This window comes from Hippocampus zosterae, chromosome 10 (assembly GCF_025434085.1).
Source record: "Hippocampus zosterae strain Florida chromosome 10, ASM2543408v3, whole genome shotgun sequence".
Lineage (NCBI taxonomy): Eukaryota > Metazoa > Chordata > Actinopteri > Syngnathiformes > Syngnathidae > Hippocampus > Hippocampus zosterae.
In genome coordinates, this window is record NC_067460.1 from 7227753 (window position 1) to 7248352 (window position 20600).

General features: G+C 43.3%; 1 protein-coding gene across 6 annotated transcripts in view; it reads right to left on the reverse strand.

Moving 5' to 3' along the window:
- The window catches only part of fam131ab (family with sequence similarity 131 member Ab), a 54703-nt gene that overhangs the window by 31108 nt on the left and 2995 nt on the right, over positions 1-20600 (reverse strand). For 3 of the 6 annotated variants that reach the window (XM_052079008.1, XM_052079006.1, XM_052079005.1), the window contains exons 2-5: positions 11612-11705; positions 10524-10706; positions 4778-4909; positions 2344-3284 (exon numbers count right to left, since the gene is read on the reverse strand). In XM_052079008.1, coding sequence (XP_051934968.1) covers positions 2671-3284; positions 4778-4909; positions 10524-10706; positions 11612-11681 — 999 coding nt within the window. In that variant the 5' untranslated portion in view covers positions 11682-11705 and the 3' untranslated portion in view covers positions 2344-2670. Of the gene's footprint in view, positions 1-2343; positions 3285-4777; positions 4910-10523; positions 10707-11611; positions 11706-18709; positions 18850-20600 lie in introns of those variants that run through there. The other 3 variants (XM_052079004.1, XM_052079007.1, XR_007964479.1) reach the window with 2 other exon arrangements.

A 20600-nucleotide genomic window follows, 5' to 3' on the forward strand; every position in this document is an offset into this window, starting at 1 on the left:
GAAAGGATGCAGAGAAAGAGGGTGGGTGGAAAGGAAATGAGGAGGCTGAAGAAAATGATGGGAGAGAGACAGTAAAGGGGGCCTTCAAGCCGGCTGTGTGTGTGCGTGTGTGTGTGTGTGTATGTTGGGGAAAGTTCTCTGATTTTATCATTGGAAGGACAAATAGTTGTCAAACATAGACGCATCAGTCAGTATGTGAATGTATAATGAATGAGACAAATGAGCCAGAAAATGCAGTATGCTAAGATGCTTCTCTGCTCGCGCGCGCACACGCACACACACACTCACACACACACACACACACACACACACACACACACACACACACACACACATACACACACGCACACACACACACACACACACACACACACACACACACACACACACACACACACACACACACACACAGCCTTGGAAAAGGGTGTGATGGACAGTTAATAAATACAGCTAGCAGGATGGTGGCGTCACCATGTCCAGACAAAAGCACAAGCCCGCATCAGCCGACTTCTAATGTGACGGGAAAGGGTGATGACGTCCAAACGCTGCTTTTGCTGTCCTACAGCGGCAGGAGTTGCTACAGGGTATTTGAACAAGCGAGGCAGCCGACCTCATTTCATTCTACTTTGGCGCATCGAAATGAAACCGCAAAGTGGGGTTTCTGGGGCTCTCTGGGGTAATGATGAGGATGGTGCAACTTGAGAGGTCAAAGGTGAGGAGTGAAAGGCACCGCTTCAGCGTTTACCCCTGAGTTGTCGCTGTCTCTTGCTGTCAGTCCAGCAGATGTGGCAACATGAACCCCAGTATATACCGTTCGGTCATTATACATAAAATACTTCATGTTTACTTTTATTTTAGTATCTCCAGCACCAGACGTTATTTAAAGGGAATCATTGGGCATAACAGTGCAAGCTTAACTCATTCAGTACCAGCCAATTCTGGACCAAGTCTGAAAAGACGTTTAAATACGTCTTTGGGAGTGAATGAGTTAAGGAGCTTGCTGACATCTTAGAATACTTGTCATGCTTATACACACACACACACACACACACACACATACACACACAATTTGTGTAGAGACTCACAGTGTTTCTTAAACAACTGAAAATGGGGGAAGGGACCCGAATCTGTGCTTCAATTATTTAGAAATACTTATAATGACATGGAAAACGAGGCACACAAGACCTTGCCACATGCAAAAAACACACCCGCGCATACACACACACACACACACACACACAGGTCGAGGGAGGGATGTGAGAGTGGTGTTCATGCATGCTAATGCTGCTGCGATGCGCTGACGCTGCGGTCTGATGGGACATCCTGAGCTGTATGAATGAGAGTCCCTCTGGGGGAACTTGAACAGATCTCCCACCGTAATCCCGCAAACATGCCCTTTCTGCAAATGTTCCAGCCACGAGTTGAAAGAATAGATCTGAAGTCGTCATCATTTTGAAAGTTAGGTCATGACAGTCGGCACTAACTGTAAAAGACTCGGCGTGGCCTTGAAAACCAAAAATCAAGGAAACGTTCACATTTTTGCCTGAACCAGTCGACGATATCACACAGTGATAACAAAGAAAAGGAGAAATGTACAGCCACATTAGAGCGTCGTGCAAGAAACCATAGAACTCACTGGCACGCCGCATCGGCATAGAGATTAAAGCGAGACAACGGATACAAAAATATAGAAATCTCCAAAACAATTCTTTTTCGGCCTATTTCACTCCGCAGTCCACACCAGCCAGTGGGTCACTTCAGAAACGTTGTCTTTGTATTTGTTGTTGCCACTGTTGCTCAGTGTGTGCGTTTGCGTGCGTGCGTGCGTGCGTGCATGTGTTATTTTAAGACATCCAAAAAGTTCTTGTGTATTCCATGCGGGAATCCACAGAATTCCAGCCCATCATTTAAAACAACATTTGATATAATATGAACAACTGATGAGTGATAGAAAACTAGTACAATAAAAACATTTTGTTTCTGTCATAGCCATTGTGATAAATCTTTTTTTTTCCTTTTTTTAATTCATAAGATGTCCTGTCGCTGTAAAAACATTCCAGCATTTGCTCATAAATGGTAGCGACAGGAATATGTAATTTGGCATACTCAGCAAGCCATGCCAAAAGGATGCTCTTGTTTGTCTCTTGCAAAAGGGACGGGGGTGGGGGGACGGGTCGGGTTCTCCTGTGGGCGGGGTCAGGCCGGTGGGTTCGGATGGGTCATAGATAGCGGCTGAGATTACAAACCATCAATGTCAGCACTTGCAAAAGACATGCAAAGGAAAAATCAGATTTCTGGACTCATTCATTTTGTTGATCTCTTTTTTTTTGGGGGGGGGGGGGGGGGAGTTTTCGACGTCGGCAAGAACGGCGGCGCATGGATCCACCCGTATCAAACCCGCAGCTTCCATTGAGCGATGGCTACTCTAACAAGTCCACAACTCGAGTTCTCAAGCACAGAAAAAGATTGTTTGGACGCTTGGAAAAGAAGAGAACTCATACGTTGAATGACTTTGGTAAGAATTAGGAAATGGAGCTGAAATGTTGTGACGGCGCAAGTAAGGCAAAGACGGATGAAAAAAAATCATTTCTGGATCAAACGTTGATGTCATGATCGAGGAACCTCAAAGAGCAAAGGGGAGGCGGGGGCTTAACACTGCCATGAGAGGAGTCACTGGTGGTTTGACTCGCCCTGAAGTGTTTCCTCGTCCTCATCCTCGTCAAGCGAAACGACTCCCGAGGAGGCCACGTCTGACATCCTTCTGCGGGGCTCGTAACCCGGCGGAAAATCTTCCCCGTTGGCCTCGGCCTGGCACAAGGTGGCCTCATAGTCCTTGCATGGGGTGTCGCCATCCTCCCCTGGGGACAGATATGTCTCTGAGTAAGACACAGAATACGCAGGAGACTCCTGACCGCCGCAAGGCCCGATGCCATGCCCGCTCCCTCCTTGGCTGCGGAATGCGCAGTCCTTCCCGCCGGGCCCGGTCCGCCCCACCCTCTGAAGCCGGGCGAGCAGAAGCTCCTCTCCACCCTGCAGCGCCGACAGGATTTTAGCGGCCAGCTCAGCGGCGCTGCCGTGGGTTGCGCAGTGGCCGCTCAGGTCGCGCAGAAGCGGGTGGTGTTCGTCGACGCTGCACAGGCTGGAGCGAAGCGTGTCCGGCGAGCCGGCCGTGGGAGACGGCTCGCCGCTGCCCCCTCCCTCGCAGCATGGCCCGCGAAGGCCCAGGTGTTGACAAAGCTGGCTGTGAATCAAGTCCTTCAAGTATGGAGGGTATGATTGCACATCTGGAAGGAAACAGACAAAGTGCAAGCATTGTAAATAATGGGGAGGGGGGAAAAATATGATAAAAAGAGGACTCTCCCAGACACAGTTGGGGTTTCAACACAACTCAAATGTATTTATAGAGCACTTTGAAACAGCACGGAAAAGGCGTGATCCCCTCTGAGCCTCCGTTTAGTTCTTGGTACTTCTAATAATGTTAGGTCCGCAGACCTGAGGCGCCGGGCAGGTGTGTTGGGGTGGATGAGCTTAGAGAGGGAAGGTGGCGCGAGGTCATTTAGAGATTTCAAAACAAAGAACAGGATCTTGAAAATAACTCTAAAATGTAGAGGGAGCCAGTGAAGGGATGCCAGAGTAGGAGAGTACCCTACTCTTACAAGTACCAGTCAAGAGGCGAGCAGCAGCATTTTGGACCAGCTGGAGGCACTTCATGGAGGATTGGCTCACTCCAAAGGAAAGGGCATTGCAGTAATTGAGCCGGGATGTGACGAAGGCATGAATTACTGTCTCAAAGTGTTCGTGAGAGAGGAGAGGTTTTACTTTGTCCAACTGTCTAAGATGAACAGAGAACGCAGCATTAAAAAATGTAAGCATATATAAGCATAAATAAAAGTATATACAGTGTGTGTGTGTGTGTGTGTGTGTGTGTGTGTGTGTGTGTGTGTGTGTGTGTGTGTGTGTGTGCGTGTGTGTGTGTGTGTGTGTGAGTTCGCATGTTCTCCCCGTTCCTGGATGGGTTTTCTATGGGTATTCCGGTTTCCTCCCAAATTCCATAAACATGCATGGCAGGCTGATTGAACATTCTAAATGGTCCCTTGGTGAGGTTGTGAGCGTGAATGTTTGTTCGTCTATGTGTGCCCTGTGATTGGCTGGCAACCACTTTTGCGTGTCCCCCGCCTACTGCCCAAGACGGCTGGGATGGGCTCCAGCACGCCCCGCGACCCTCGTGAGGATAAGTGGATCAGAAGGATGGATGGATGGATTAGCATGTATAATGAGAAATATGCTTTTACAAAGTGTAATCCTAGTGACTCTCTTTTCAAATCAGCTATGGCAGTGACTTGATTTCAAGCAGACTTGATCAATGAAAAAAAGAAATAAGTTTATAGCCTTTGCCAAAGGCGAAAAGGCGACATTTCTTGAGAAAGAGACATGGGCAACACAGAGCTGGCTGTGATGACCTGCAGTTTGTGGATAAATGTAATCAAAATAAAAGCTTTGCCAAAATACACACACACACACACACACACACATACACAAAGCAGTTTTCACAAAGATTTGTTTCCGACTGTCCTCATCAATGTCCACCCTGTTCTCTTTGTGAAGCGTCCTGTGTCCCACTGCCCCACTTTTCATCTGCCTTCAACATTATTTTGCTCCTCTGCGTAATTGGATATCCTCTTGCATTTTTAATACGATTTCCTTGCCTGCAGATGCAGTGTGTGCCACACGATGGACATGCATATTCGAATGTGTGTGTGTGTGTGTGTGTGTACACCTGTGCTCTGTGTTGCAGGCTCGTTGGCGGGCAGAAAATCTTCATCGTATGAGTCATCGTTGGAATCGTCACCATCGATCGACGACCAAGCCCTCAGTTTAGCCTCGGCAATTGCAAACTGTTCTGCGACACCTGCAAACACACAACAGCACATAAATCACCTCCACACACAAGTAAACGCATAGTTGCCGTGGAAACACCCGTGTCTCATGTCACGCAGCTCTTTTTGACTGGCTGGAGCAAAGAGCAGTGATTGTAAATCGAACGGGTTTTGGCAATGTTCCCATCGCAGACGATGGTCTCCGGCGGTCATTTAGCAGGTGTTTCTATTGCTGAGGATTTGTGGGTGGTACCTAAGAATTTATAGATAAAGGCACCCGAGCTACAGCCCAGCAAAGATAAAATGCCAGCTGGGCACTTGTTGCTAACAGCTAATGGCTAGCTGCCGGTTGAAAACTGTGAAGACTTTTTCCGTATCATACAATGATGGCATAATTAAGTAGCAGTTATTTAGCATCCTATATTATATATATCTACATGTATCTCCCTCTCTCTCTCTCTCTATCTATATATACTGTACTGTATATATATACACACGTATGTACAGTATTATATATAAGCAGAGGCGATTGCACTAAGACTGCAAGGGAAGCTCAGCTTCCCCTAAAATGTCAAAAAGTAAGTGATTATATATATATATATATATATATATATATATATATATATATATATATATATTATTTATTTTCTTTTTGGTAGTACCCGAATCACTGAAGGAGTTGTTTAAGTTTCACCAAGTGCAAGAGAACAACACAGAGTCACTGTGGGTGCATGTAAAGTCTCTCGCTAGAGGCTAAAAGTGCTGGTACTGTTGCGAACCAGCACTGTATAAAGCACCGTGTTTCAAAATAGATTGGGCTGATGTTAGTGTGTTAGAGTAGACGTGTTCAGGAGCAAATCTTCTTCCCTCATGCAAATTTACTCTTCTGTCAGCTACAACAATCCCCTTCACGGTGTGCCTTTTCTGGTTGTCTCTCACACTAAAATGAGTCTCTCGCGTTGCCTTTTGTCTCATTGCTTTGCGCTTCGCATCTCCCCGGCTGTCTTTGTCTCTTTATCACAGGTTTAAATATCCTGGTTTCTCTGTACCATCATGTTCTGCTCCGGTCCTTCCTTGTGAAATTTGTTGTCATTCCACGTCCCGTCAGTCCGCCATGTCTGCTGAGATTCTACTCGCATCCATACATCACCCAATCTGTCAATAAATCAGCACGATCTACACCTCATTTCGTTTGTACTGCCTCGTCAAAACGTACCAGCCTGCTGCCTCGGTTCTCAATTTTTTCTGCATTCTTCCAAAAAGCTTCAGATTTTTTCCCCACCTTTCCCCTCGTTCCTCTTGCATCTAGAGAGACTTCCTCTCCCAAAACTTTTTGATTATGTCCTTGTCAAAGGGCTGCGTTTGAGTTTGTCTCCAATTTTGATTCATGTCCACTGTCTTGATCCTCTGCTCTGTCTCCGTGTCTTTAGAATTCTCCCTTTTTGTGATAAAATGCAAATAACCTTATGAAACAGTTTTAGCTGCATACACCGTCTGTGTCAGGGGTGTTATTATTAAGATGTGGGCTGGGGGAGGGTGGTGGTACTCAGACCATCAGGTCCGGCAGATGGTGCATTTTTTTCCTTTTTTTTTGTTTCTGTCTTTCCCTTTTTCTCTCTTTCTGCATATACCAGAGCAGGAAATGACTTTTGGGGATTCAAAAGCACCACAGTCGTGGGTGTGAATAGGATTGTCTAGGGTGGCAGTCAACGAGCTCTGTCACAGCTGTCTTGTGAAAGATTATGAGAGCAACGCACAAAAGATAGTTCCAATAGTTACAATACTCTGACAAAATTCAAAACATTCCTCGAAGAAAGTTGTAATTTTATAATAATGTAATTTTATGAGGGGGAAAAAATGTCAATACTTTGGGAGAATATAGTTTTATACATAGATTTTTTTTTTAAATTCCAACAACTGTAATTATAGGACAGCGGTATAACTTTTTTGGAGGTTCTGAACCCCACAAGTTTTAAACGTGAATTCACCAAATCCTTTTTCAAATTCAAAACAGGCGGCCCGGTAGGCTAGTGCGTCAACCTCACAGTACAGAGGTCGCAGGTTCTATCCCGACTCCGGCCTTCCTGTGTGGAGTTTGCATGTTCTTCCCCAGGCCTGCGTGGGTTTTCTACGGGTACTCTGGTTCCCTCCCACATTCCAAAAACATGCATGGCAGGCTGATTGAGCACTCCAAATTGTCCCTCGGTGTAAGTGTGAGCGAGGATGTTTGTTTGTCTCTGTGTACCCTGCGATTGGCTGGCAGGGTGTCCCCCCCCCCCCCCCCCACGGCTCTCAAACAATCGCGATAGGCTCCAGCACCCCCTTGTGACCCTTGTGAGGATAAAGCGGATCAAAAAATGGATGGATGGATAGAAATTCAATTCATGGGGGTGTAATATTCTATCAGTTCACAAGATGAAAACGTTTCACAACGAATTATCTCAAGGCACTTTACACAATCTACATAAAACAGGTGAACCCCACATGGGCAAGCACCTGGGGAAAAAAAGTCTCAAACAGATGCCAGGTTCTTTGACAAAAGCATCTGCCTCACGCATCTTCTTCAGCTGAAAGGGAGATGAGAGGGGCCTTCAGAGAGACAAATTCAGAAATGTGTGGCTTCATCTTGGCATGTGTTTGATATCATTAAAAAATCCTGTTCCATTTCTTTCTCTTCTAAATTGCAAAGAGAGTTGGAACATTTTTTCTCAGGGGCTTTTCTTCGCCATACGGGGGTACAACATGATTTGGAGAATCCAGTTATTATGGCCAAACAATGTGGCATGATCAGCTGCAGCCAAGAGTGAAGCGGCACTTTCCGTAAACGTGTGAATCATAGGAGTGGGTTAAATGGACACACACACACACACACACACACGCACGGTTTAATCAAAGAGGAGAGAGGTGCCACGCCAATCTGCAGACGCAGCACACATTTGTACTTTCACAGATTAGCTCTCTTGCTCTATTTCTTGTGGCACGGCCGTTGAGGCAGAGCAACACACACAAACACACTCGGTCATACAGCCGTTGCCACATAGCGTACACACTGTTACATAAACATGCAATGTGAAGAGGATTAACTGCAAAAAGTGTGAATGTGCGTGTACTGCGTGCATGTGTGTGTCCAAGAAACTCTCACTTCTTAGTCCGCCTACAGTAAACACGACTTCAATCGTGTTTTCCATTTCACACAAACATGCTCACTGACATTTGCACAGTGTGTCCTGCGACACCATCACCAGGCTACAAGTGGACTGTTGACAATATAACAGGACCCAGCAGGTCCGGTTTTATGCTCATCTGCATGACTTGATTTTTAACAGCGTCCAAACAATTGTTGAACTCACTCCCCATAGAGCCGTTTGAAGCCGAGAATCCATCATTACGAAACATTACGTTTTTGTTTTCTACTGCATAATCGCCTCATTGGGGGGTCATCAATCTGTGTTTGCTGTAAGAGCATTTTAAAGTCAAATCTTGAGATTCTTAACTGCCTTACAAGTCTCAGAAAAAAACAAAAAACAAAACAAAACACTATTGACCCTTTCAGGGACAGCAGTTACGACAATGGACAGCGTATCATGTTATCAGGTTACAAGGTGCGTGAAAGGGTTAAGACCCCAAAAAATTAAGACAGAGAAAATTGACTTTTTAACAACTTGCATCCAAATAGTTAGGTCTCTGCAATGCCTAGCCACCAGTGGCACCTCTACTTATGAAATTGGTTCTGGAAGAAATATCTTAGCTAGAAAATGTTGTAAGTGAAGACGCATGGAGGCTGTAAATTTCCCCATTGTGGGACAAATAAAGGATATCTTATCTTATCTTATCTTATTTTCCATGTAAATGCCCTAATTCGTTCCTAACCCCCCCAAAATTCAGATATAAATGTTTTATAAAGCATAAAAATGCATCAAAATATGTAACAAATACAAGTTACAATTAGATTACTTAACAATAAATGAGAGGTCTGCATAATGTAAAAAAGAATAGAGTAAAGTATAAAAATGTATGGGCGGAGCAGCCATACCGTATTTTTACCATTGGTATCGTGACATTTCTTTCGTAACAAGAGGCAGTATGAAGAGACGTTCGTAAGCAGAGGTACCACTGTACAGCTTATCCTCAAGAGGGGTTTACAGGTGTGCTGGAGCCTTTCCCAGCAGACTTTAGGCAGGGTACCCTCTGGACTGCTCACTAGCCAATCACATGACACATATATACAAAGAACCATTCACGCTTACATTCAATTCGAAGGACAATTTAGAGTTTTCCATCCATCCATTTTCTAATCCGCTTGTCCTCACAAGGGTCGAAGGGCATGCTGCAGCCTATCCCAGCTGTCTTCGGGCAAGAGGCGGGGGGACACCCTGAATAGGTTGCCATGGCACACATAAACGAACAGCCATCCACGCTCGTACGCACCCCACAATTTAGAGTGTTCCATTAACCTGCCAGGCATGTTTTTGGAATGTGGGAGAAAACCCACGCAGGCACGGGGAGCACATACAAACTCCGCACATTAAGCCTCGAGCTGGAATGTAACCCTGCATCTCTGCACTGTTAGGCCGACATGCAAACCAGTCAACCACCGGGCCGCCCTTTTTCAATGAACTTAAAAAGCTTGATTTCATAATGTGGAAGGAAACCGGGATACCCTGAGAAAATGTGTCATTTTATACTTTCCGGATGGGCAGAAACTCCAGAGGCCCAACTATTTGGAAAGAAACAGTTTTAAAAAATCTTGAGAATTGTAAGACTGAAGAAGAGAGGGCAAAAAAAGGGAACAAAAAGACACAGAGAAAGCGCTCCGTCATGGTGGCACGCATCACAAGCAAAATCTTACCGAGCAAATTAACCTTGAGAGTCTGCATTGCTGGGAGAAAGCGAGCAGGGACGAGGTGAAAAACGGATGTAAGGATGAGATAAATAAATAGGGGGGGGGGGCTGCAAGAGATGTCAGAGTGTGAAAAGAAACATTGGTGATAATGAATTCAGCTCGAAGTAAACCAAGGGAAAATAAAGGAAAGAAAATAAGTACCGTCGCGGAAATGAATGTCAATGAGTTTTACTGATAACGTCTTACATTACGCACAAGAATAATAGGTATTGTTGTTATTTTGTTTCTACTTGTTGTGCTTGGATGACAATATAGAACTCACCCAGCCGGATAGTTTGTGTGTGTTTTTTTTTAATTTGTTACTGTATCATCAAATGACTCTGCAACTTTGGACAACACAAGCGTGCGCACTGCTTACCAAGCAGATGCCTGTTCATGGAAAGGGTTGCATGATGGATTAGTGCTCATGGAGTTACAGAATACTAGAGTCGGGCAGGTTCTATAATCCTGCTATGGTTCAGTTTAAAATCTCACACATGGAATGTGTTGGTCCCCGCTGGGATTTAAAACTCGGGAATGGTAATTATGTTCTTAGTACAGCCTTTGCAGACAGATTCCATTTCAATCTTACTGGTGAAATCAAACATAATGTCACTTAGGATATGAATGTAGTACCTGTTCTAAAGGCCAATATGCCATTGCATGTCATTGAGATCCTTTTGAAAATCTCAGTCATGCTGTATTCATATTTAAAAATGGGGATGGAGACATAGCAATGTGCGCAACCTCAAACAAGATCTTACCTGCAGCAAAACGGGCCTCCTGCTCTCCCTCGGTGAGATCAGAATAAGAATTAAAGTCTGATTCCAGGGCCGTGGGCGTTTCCATTGGCTTACACCATCCCTTCCACTCGATGAGGTGGGCTACTCTGCCCTGTGCCATAGCGGTGGGCTTTGTCACATGGTCCTTCACTACCTGGGAAATACCTGTGAGGCAAATTTTAAAGCTTATGTTACTGCATTACGAAGTCTTTAACCCTTTCGGGGACAGCGGCTACAACAGCGGACAGCTTTTCATGTTATCAGGTTACAGGGTGCATGAAAGGGTGAGCATCAGAACACAAAGATGAAGTACCGTATTGACCCGAATATAAGATGGTGTTTTTTGCATTGAAATAAGACTGAAAAAGTGGGGGTCGTCTTATATTCGGGGCCTAGGCGTTATACCCATTCACGACGCTAGATGGCGCCAGATATCAATGAACCGAATGCTGAACTTGACTCCCAAGCCAAAGTGAACCCCTGCCACGAAGAATAAAAAATAGCGGTAGCACGAAGAAGAAAAATAAAAAATAGCGATAAGAAGGAAAAGAGAAGAAAATAATAGAAGAGATAACAGAAAATGGAGAAAAGTGGGTCGAAGATCGGCCAGGTTAACTGGCAGCTGAGGAGAAGTTATGATATAATTTACATTTCAAAAACCAGAAGCCATTCATTTCCGAATGTAATTGCACTTTAGATTTGAATGAGGAAAAATAACATGCTTTTCTCTCAAATATATTGTTATAATCATTTGTTTCAGATGTACTGTAATTATTTTCTGTATAAAAATTAATTTGGTGTTCAAAAATGCTTTTTTCAAACTTGAGTCTTGAAAAAGGGCTCGTCTTATAATCAGGGCCGTCTTATATTCGGGCCAATACGCTGGAACCTCAGAAATAAAATGGTTTTAAAGGTTGTACAATGTGTAAATCCTCCCAAATTTGGTTAGTAAAAGAAAGAAGTTGCGGGTCAAACCTTTGTGTGAGATGTCAAAACAAACATCAGGATAATGAACAAAATGATGATGTTAGGCCTTTTATGTTTCGTCTGTTTGTGTCCACTGAACTCACCGTGCAGGGAGGATCGTGCCAACGCTGCAATCTCTTGAATGGTCAACGCTCGCCTTGATTTGGGTAACATTTCAGTGGTGTCATCAACATTCACCTGGAAGAATGAGAAAACAGCGTGACTCCAAAGGGGAGGAGAAGAGTCAGTCATTCAACTCAGTGTGAATGTTCCACAGTTGACTGCTCCCTGTGATGACTCGGAAGGAAATACAGTTTCACTCTTTGTCTCTTCCATTTGAAAACAAGCGATCATATCGAGGTTTCCAGACATAAGGGTCATTCCAAAACTGGAAAACATTTTCTGTCATGCTTGTGAAATTTCAAATAATCCATGAACAAAATCAAGCAACATGGACTGGCAAATTCTAATTGTCATGAGGCAAAATGTGACTGTGGCTGTCAAAAAAACAGATTGGAAAATAGCTCTTGATCACTAAAAATGTTTTTTTTTTCTTTTGGTACCTCTTGATGACCAACTTCCATGCCAAGTTCACTTCAAAAGATATAACAAGTTATAAAATGGAAACTTTTTCAGCGGGGGGTTCTTTTTATTCAGATGTCTCCATTGTATTGTTGCTCTGAAGTTGTGTCTCTCAATATTCCGGTACACATATTAAAAACTTCTTTGCCAGCTGGACTAAGTGAAAAAAATGTTTTTAAACATTTTTCCTTTATTGCCAAAGATATAGATGATACACATTCATCATATATAAAAGTCACATATAATAATCGATGCAAATAAAGATGTGAGTGAGCCATCATTTTTCCAATGACATGAAGTTACCATAAAAAAATACTTCCTAAGAAAAAGAATACACTTCATTTTGTTGACAGCCCAAGAGTTTTGTTTGATTCCGGAATGAGCCGGCAGACAAAAGGTGAACTCTCAAAGTCCACAAAGAGAGTATTGGGTGGTGACAAGATCATTCAACCGGCATTCACGTGAGGACCAGGCACATCAACACGAAAGACCACATGCGCAGCTGACTGACTGTACTGATACTCAATATGGGTCACAACACTTGGCTGATCGAATGGTTTGAGCTGGATATGTTCATCTCAACAGGTGCAGATTGGGTCAGGGCACACGCCGAATAAACAGTTACCTTCAGCTGGGATCCAATTGAACTGCGAAGGTTTGCGGCTTTTTCCGAGGGTAGCGGGTGTCAATTTTTCGTCAGTGTTTGTTCAAGGTCGCAAACACATGCAAAGACATTTGCCAACCGAAAATTATATGATCTAGATTACAGAGGTGCCCATTACGTCGATCGCGGACTGGTCCCAAGTCAATTGCGAGGGGTGTCGAGGAGGAAAAAAACAAACAAACAAACAACTATTTGTGTGTCTTTGTGCATGTTAGTAAAATATTTTTGGGTGTTAATGTACACCCCAATCAACCTATTAGTCTAATTTTTACAAAAAGTATTTAAAAAATAGAGTAAAATAAAGCAGGAAAATCTTTAACCTGCGGTGGCGCGTGACCTGCGTAGCCGAAAGTTGTTAGCCCTCAGCAATCTGCAATTGTAGCTTGTGATGTCTTTTATCGTTATCATTATTCTCATTCAGTTTGTTTCGTGTACAATTCACCGAGGGCACGGGCAAAGAACAGGAATCTAGAGGGCCGAGGGAAGCACTTTAAAACGTTATGTGTGAGCTACGCTAGTTAACAGGCTGCAAAAGTTGCAACTGATCATTTGCAACTGATCAACTGATCGAAGTCTCATTGCAAACCCAGCAGTAGAACACAGAAGGAATATAGGAATAAACACACACACTCGCGTACACACACATATAAGCAATACATTTATTTATTGATATCAGACATAAATATCTTCTTCACTGTTCCGATCTGATTTTGAGTCTTGTTCTTTTGCTGTTGGTGCAACTGATTTGCCCGGATCCACATCTGCTTAGTTGCCCCAAGAGTCCCTTTAAACCCTCTCTTCTGGATATTGTTACTTGTATTTTGGCATGGATAAAAAAGGCAATGAGCCTTGTGCAATCTCTCCAGGGCCACAAACGTTTTACGTTTATGTTCCGCTTCCATTTATCCTTTGGCTTTTAAGCCCTCCTGTAAAAATGAGCAGACCGAAGGAAAGTGGACAGTGAGCGCCGAGTGTTTGGCTCGACCTACATTGTGTGAGCAGACATTCAGCGTCACGAATATCAACAAAGCCCGGCACAGATCCAAGTTAACGGAGCAATTCCTCAGCTCTGATCTTGAGAATTTCCACAACAAAACTAACACCAGACTGATGCACTGACAAAAAAGGGAGACCAACTCCACTGAAATTGGTGTGTGTTTCTACCATTGTGTCACTCTCGACCAGGATTACCCACATTTTTTCAGCATGTAAACTACTTGTGAAACGCCCAAATGATCTACCAACTTTGCACTAAAATATACTTGAAATATATTCTTGATATGTACAATATATATTGGTGTACCTGAAATAACTGCATGGACCCAGATAGCACGACAAAACTAACATACCATTTTGTCCTTGCTCTACTCTGATGACTCGCGCTCAATAGAATCTTCCAGGCGATGGAGTCCAGACAGAAGATGGTGATTGTGCGCCACGAGCACACGTTCCACTGAACATCAATCACGTTGAGCCGAGCCACGTCCAAGTCAGGCTGAGCCCCGTCCAAGTCAGGCCGAGCCCAGTCATTAGGTGATGGTTTTGGGAATTCTGGGATCAGTCCCTTGAGAGAGGGGTACTGCTAAGTTTCTGTTTGTGACCAACAGATGGCACTGTAGAGTGCCGCCTGCAGCTGCACACCTGTTGATCATTGTGTCAGTTTGTTGAAAAGGACTCCCGGCAGAATCACTCAATGTCGGGTCACTGTTTCTGTCATTGTCTCTGTCATGGTTTCTGTTGCTTTTATGTTACTGTTAGTTTTTTGCTTCAGCCAAGGTTTTTGTTTGTTACTTTGGATTCTTTTTGTTTTCATGACTTTCTTTCTTTGTTTTTTGTTTTTAGTTTCCTCTCTGTTTTGATCATACATTTGTCTAGTTTACCCTGCTCCTCCTTCCTGTCTGCTTTTTGGGGTCCTCCGCCACCACGCAACGTGTACTTTTTATCAGTGGCCGCAAAATGCGTTGTTATTACTCAGTGTGGAGAAGATAAGATATGCAAAGAGTAAGAAGACCCTTCACTCATGGACGTGTCCACCATAAGCATTGACATGACAGTTCAACTAATTGCAACAACAAGTCAGGCAACAAGGCAGACAAACAAACACGAGCAAATGTGTCTGTCAGTCGGTTCCTGTAAGAGGACGAAGCAGGGGGATCCCAAAGTTGAGACGGCATCAACAGCAGCCTGGAGGTCTGATAAGCCTCTTGTGCCACAGTGGAACTCGCGGATCAGAAAGAGGATCATCTGAAGGAAATGTGTCATACACCCCGAGGAGATGTTGTGCTACTTTTTGATTAGCAAAACAAACTCTGGCTTTCCGTGATCTATCCACAGATAATCAAGATTGTTGTCCAAAAAAAAAAAACAGTGATGGTGAAAAAGTGACTCCAGTCTGATTCGCCTGTTTGTTTCCGTTTCTGCCAATTTCAAATTTTATATGTAATACAGAGTATGATTTTGAGATGCATCAAATTTTCCTCAAACATGGGTAGTTCAGGAATCTTTTTCCTCTCTGAATGAATATGAAAATACCAGAGTTTTAATTCTGTCCCAGGCACACACACACACACACACCTACCTATCCATCTTTGAACTCTGTCACTTCAGATGGTGAGGCAATGAGCAATCTGAAAAACTCTGAGGCTTATCAGTACCATCACAGTTCGAAAGTTGGCCGCATTAGCTTACAACAGACATACGACCCCTGCCAAACCTCCAACTTCTCGCTAGCCACCACATGACCAGGACGCTTCATGTAAACAAGCTTTACGTCGCTCGATGTGATAAAACTGCAATTCATCTTCAAAGTTGTGAACACCTCGACTTATGTCAACTGGTACGGCCCACTCAGTAATATTATCATGGGAGCTCACTATGGCTTACTTACAAAAACACTTACCGGTACTCTCTGTCAAAATATTGCGGTAATTCTTCTAATAATTTCAGCGGTTGACAAATACCACGTACAATACAAGTCTTGTGACTCCCCCCACCCATAAACACACACATTCAACTTTTTCTACTTGCTCATGCAACTGCAAGACATTTTACAATGCAACGGGGACTGATAATCGCTTAGAAAAGAGGTGAAAAAAAATAAAATAAAATAAACGAAACACGAAACAAATAGCAACATTTTTACCAGAAGTCATGCGGATATTCGTTTCTCCGTGAGAACCTTCAGGAATAAGGTTCGATACAGTGAATCTGCCCATTTGAATTGGCCTGACTGTGACACATTAAGGGATTAAAAAAGCAATTAAAACAAAACAAAACAAAACTAAACTAGTGCCCTGCGATTGGCTGGCAACCGATTCAGGGTGTCCCCCGCCTACTGCCCGGAGACAGCTGGGATAGGCTCCAGCACCCCCCGTGACCCTAAGTGAGGATCAAGCGGTTGGGAAGATGAATGAATGAATGAAAAACAAAACTAGCCATATTCTCATGGTTTCATCTTTACTCTCCTTGATGCATATCCTAGATTGTTAAAAGGCACCTTTAAAACCCTGCCAACAAGCATAGTAAAGATGACAAGACAAAGTCAAGACTACACAAGGTCTTCTTGTTCAGTGAAATGTAGAATGAGTCATTGTCCTATCTTTTTTTTAATTTCTGTTTTTGATGCCCACTGGGCCACAAATGCATAAAGAACACGCATTCATCAAGCTGTTTACATGCTCTTCTTACAAAACAATATTCGGCAATAGGTCATAGACAATTTGAACGAAAACGAGTCTGAGTGAGATTCCATTCTGAGTCCTACACACACACACACACACACACACACACACACACAATCATTCCTAATTACGCTGAACGGCTGGCGAGTCAATCCACTGGTTAACATTTTTAGACTCACGGAGTAAGTGAGCACATGGTTGCGTTATATGATGAATATATGAATAGTTGGATGGTTTGATTTATTATGTAATTATCTGGTAAGGATTGTGTGAGAAAAGTCATCTCTGCTTCACAAGGCAAATGACTGTGTCTCTTGGCTTTGATGAAGCAAATCTTGTGGCTTAGTATATTAGTTGAAATTGCTTTTGTCCTTGAGCAAGATAATGCCCCCCGCCCCAGTTGCTCCTGATGCTGCGTCACCAGTAGGTAAATGAGGACACAGTGTGAAGCGCTTTGAGTACCCGAGGTAGAAAAGCGCATTGACCATTTACCATCCAATGGACCAAAATCGCATTACGCCACCTGCACACAAAGTTCGACCAAATTTGCAGATTGGCCAGCACTGAACAAGCCAGAAAATGACGATGCGGATGAGTCAGGGCGCGGCAACCCCATGCGCTGGAACGCCCAGAGAGGCGTAACACGGTCCCGAATACTGTCGACGTGGCACGAAAGTCAAATGATGCCCCTTTTAACACTGAGCGCACAAGTGAGATTCAATCGAAATAAGCCTCCGAGAGTTCATTTCAAGTGTGTTATATTCATTCGAAACTCAATGATGTCTCTTCTCTCTCTTTTTTTTTAAGGTTCAAGTATAGTGTGTGGAGTGTGCTGAAGTGAAAGATACCACATAGGAGTACAATCGTTTTCACATTTGCAATTGACTGAACATGGACGTTATTGTTGAACTCTATTCAGTGTTTTTGTCAATATACAGTATATATTTTTTGTAAATAGAGTTTTTGACATTTTTCTGTACATATGCACTGTCTTGCACTTAAGGAGCTTTGCCCAATATATTATACTGGAAGATATTTGCCAATTATGGCATTCTTTTGTGAAGAGGTTAAAAAGAATCGGAATCTGGCAAGACCCAATTTGATACGTAAATCCCTCAAATTAGTTCTTCCCGAGTATCAATCTGGAACTGCTCCAATGTGAACTGCTAGGCATAGGCGGGACATCTGTACATTAATTTGAGCTGATTGGATGAATCGGAAAGTGCACGCCTACCAAGAGTTTTGTTTTGACCAATGCTCGCAGCGGATGACCATGTCATCAAATGTTTTGACCAGTTGAGCACTGTTATGTCAATAAGTGGCACAGATGGCATCATGGGGTTGAGCGGTAATTGTCGTTTTTTGCAATGTAAATACGCGGTGAAAGGGCATCTTAAATAACACAATGTTGATTTTTTTTTTTCATCAAGCTGATTTTGGAGGATTCATGTGGTTTTGTGAACTCACACCTCATTCATTTACCTAACTAAATTGAGGCTACCATATTTTCCGGACTATAAATCGCAGGGTTTTTTTTAATAGTTTGACCGGTGGTGAATTTGATTTATGTGTGAAATTACTGACACATTATTATATCATTTCACATGTCATTTTCACATTAAACTGCAAGAGGGCGCTCTAGGCTTGTGTTGATGAGTAGACAAGGAGTCTGATGTAAGCGAAGTCGAAGAGCAAGTGCCGCACCTTCGATCTCCAGAGTTGGTGGAGTTGACACGATGATGAAGATTTCATTGGATTTAGTGATTTGGAGTGACACTGATGGTTTGGTCAACTTTTTAGCATGTTCTGTATGCTATAGTTATCGGAATAACTCTTAATATATTACGTGAACATTCACAGGCACATTCTCCGTTCGTGGTTTATGTGTCATGCAACGTTGGCATAGCGTACATTTATGCAGCCTGTTGTTCTCTATTTTCATTTTTGTTTTTAATTGCCTTTCAAGACGACATGTCTGTTCTTGGTGTTGGATTTTATCCCCAAAAATGTCCCCAAAGAATGCGACTTGTACTCCAGTGTGACTTATATGTTTTTTTTTCTTCTTTATTATGCATTTTTCTCGTCCAAATTTTCTGTGCCACTAATGAGAACGAGTGTTATAAAAATGGATGGATGGATGGAACTTGGGCTTCTAAATGATAAAATAATTGCTCTTGTTGTTTGCAGACAATTGTGTGTGTGTTTTAACTTACTTGACTAGACTGCTTTAAAACAGACCCATGTGACATAGTGTAAGAAAGGAGAGTTTGGGGCACCTGGCTGAAGTCCAGTGCACCCAAAGGTGCTGTCAAAATCAGTCTGCGCACCAGGCGGGTTTGCGCGCTCCCCAATAGAGCAAGGTCAGACAGGGAGCTCGACGGGCTCCAGTCCACGCGTAAGGTACCATCAACCGCCACTGTCAGAAGGAAGAGAGTCCAAAGACATTAAAACTTGCAGTATTGCAACAAGATATTGTTTTGAAATTACCACGGTCATTGTAGAAATGAAATTCCTTTTCAGCTGCTTCTACATACAACTGTGCAGAAGTCTTAGGCCACCATTTCATGTTATAAAGTTTAGAAATCGTTCAATAGATGATTGAAAGACGAGGCCAAATTGTTGACAAAAGAAAAAGCAAAATGATGAAGTGGTAAATTTATGTTTGTTCATTAGCAAGTAGATTATTTCCCAGTTCACGGAGGGCTTGACACACCTTTATGATTCAGGGTGCGGACTGTTCAAAGTAAAAGGAATATCTCCTCACCCTTGTCTGCATTAAAGTTTACAACGAGTATTGCACGATTTATTTCACATCATGCATATAATATTTTGCCTTCTGATTCCTCTTAATTTTTGTATGTGTTATCTCATTTTCAAAATGTGTCTTTTCTGAATGCGTTTTGTCTTTTATCAAAATTATTGTACAAAATTTGGGAAACATAAACCTACCTTACCTAAAAAAAACATGAATCCTCCAAAAGGGTATTTTAAACATCGGTTTTATTTATTTATTTTTTAAAATAATTGATCATATTTACAAAATGACATCTGTGAAAAAGCTCATTTAAATCGCTAAGACTTTTGCACATCACCGTAGCAAATAAATGCAATGCACCTACATGTACAGCGCATGTGTTGAATGTTTTAATATTTCATGATCCAACGCTCACCAGGCCATGCCTTTCACAATGTGAGCATTGTGTATCTCAATCCAGTGACCAGCCATATTTTCTCTGAGCATTTTGTGTTCATGCTGTTGAAACAGGTTTTTGGATTGATTTGCATTGAGATAACATGGACCTGGGAGGAGGCCGCAAGACTTCCTCCGTGCACAAAACAACCATGCCAAGTCATGCAGGTGACGCCCTGGCGGCAGCCCAAAGTCTGTTTGATATTTCATGAGATTGACTCATGGCGGCAGGCAGCACGCGTGGAGAAGCAGTGGAAAAAGGCACAAACTGGAAGAACCACAGAAAAAAAGAGACATGTCTGCTATGGAGGAATTTTACCCGGTCTTCTTTGAATACAGAATTGCCAGGCACGTCATGAACGCAACACAAAGACGGGGGGGTCACAACAACAGATTGCAAGTGTACCCTCACCACCACCCCCGGATGCAAATGTCATCTGTTCACGAATTTAGCCCGGTTCACGTCACAGTTTGACAGACGAGGTGACTTGAAGGCACAATCCTGCCTGTGTGTGTGCGTGTGTGTGCGTGTGTGTGTGTGTGTGTGTGTGTGTGTGTGTGTGTGTGTGTGTGTGTGTGTGTGCGTGTGCGTGTGCGTGTGTGTGTGTGTGTGTGTGTGTGTGTTGGGGGGCACAGCATCTGCAAACTACCATCCAGAAAAAATACCGACTGTGCTTTTCTGCCCCCACCCCCCGCCCCCCCCCCCAACCCCCATGCCACGCCACACCTTACAGAGCACGCTCGCAGCGTTTCAAATTAGATTTATTAAACAAGATTAGGAGGTGAGCCTCAAAATGTCAGAGGCTGGCTCCTTTTCCCCAGTCCCCACCCCCATTTCTTGTCTCGAAAAGAACTTGCTCCAATAGTCTCCAGCTCCCATCTCATATGTTGAGTCCAATATCTCGACCCATCACAAACCCTGGGTCATAGACCTGAGCTCAAGTTGCCCCCCCTAGCAGAATTCAATATGTGCCAAT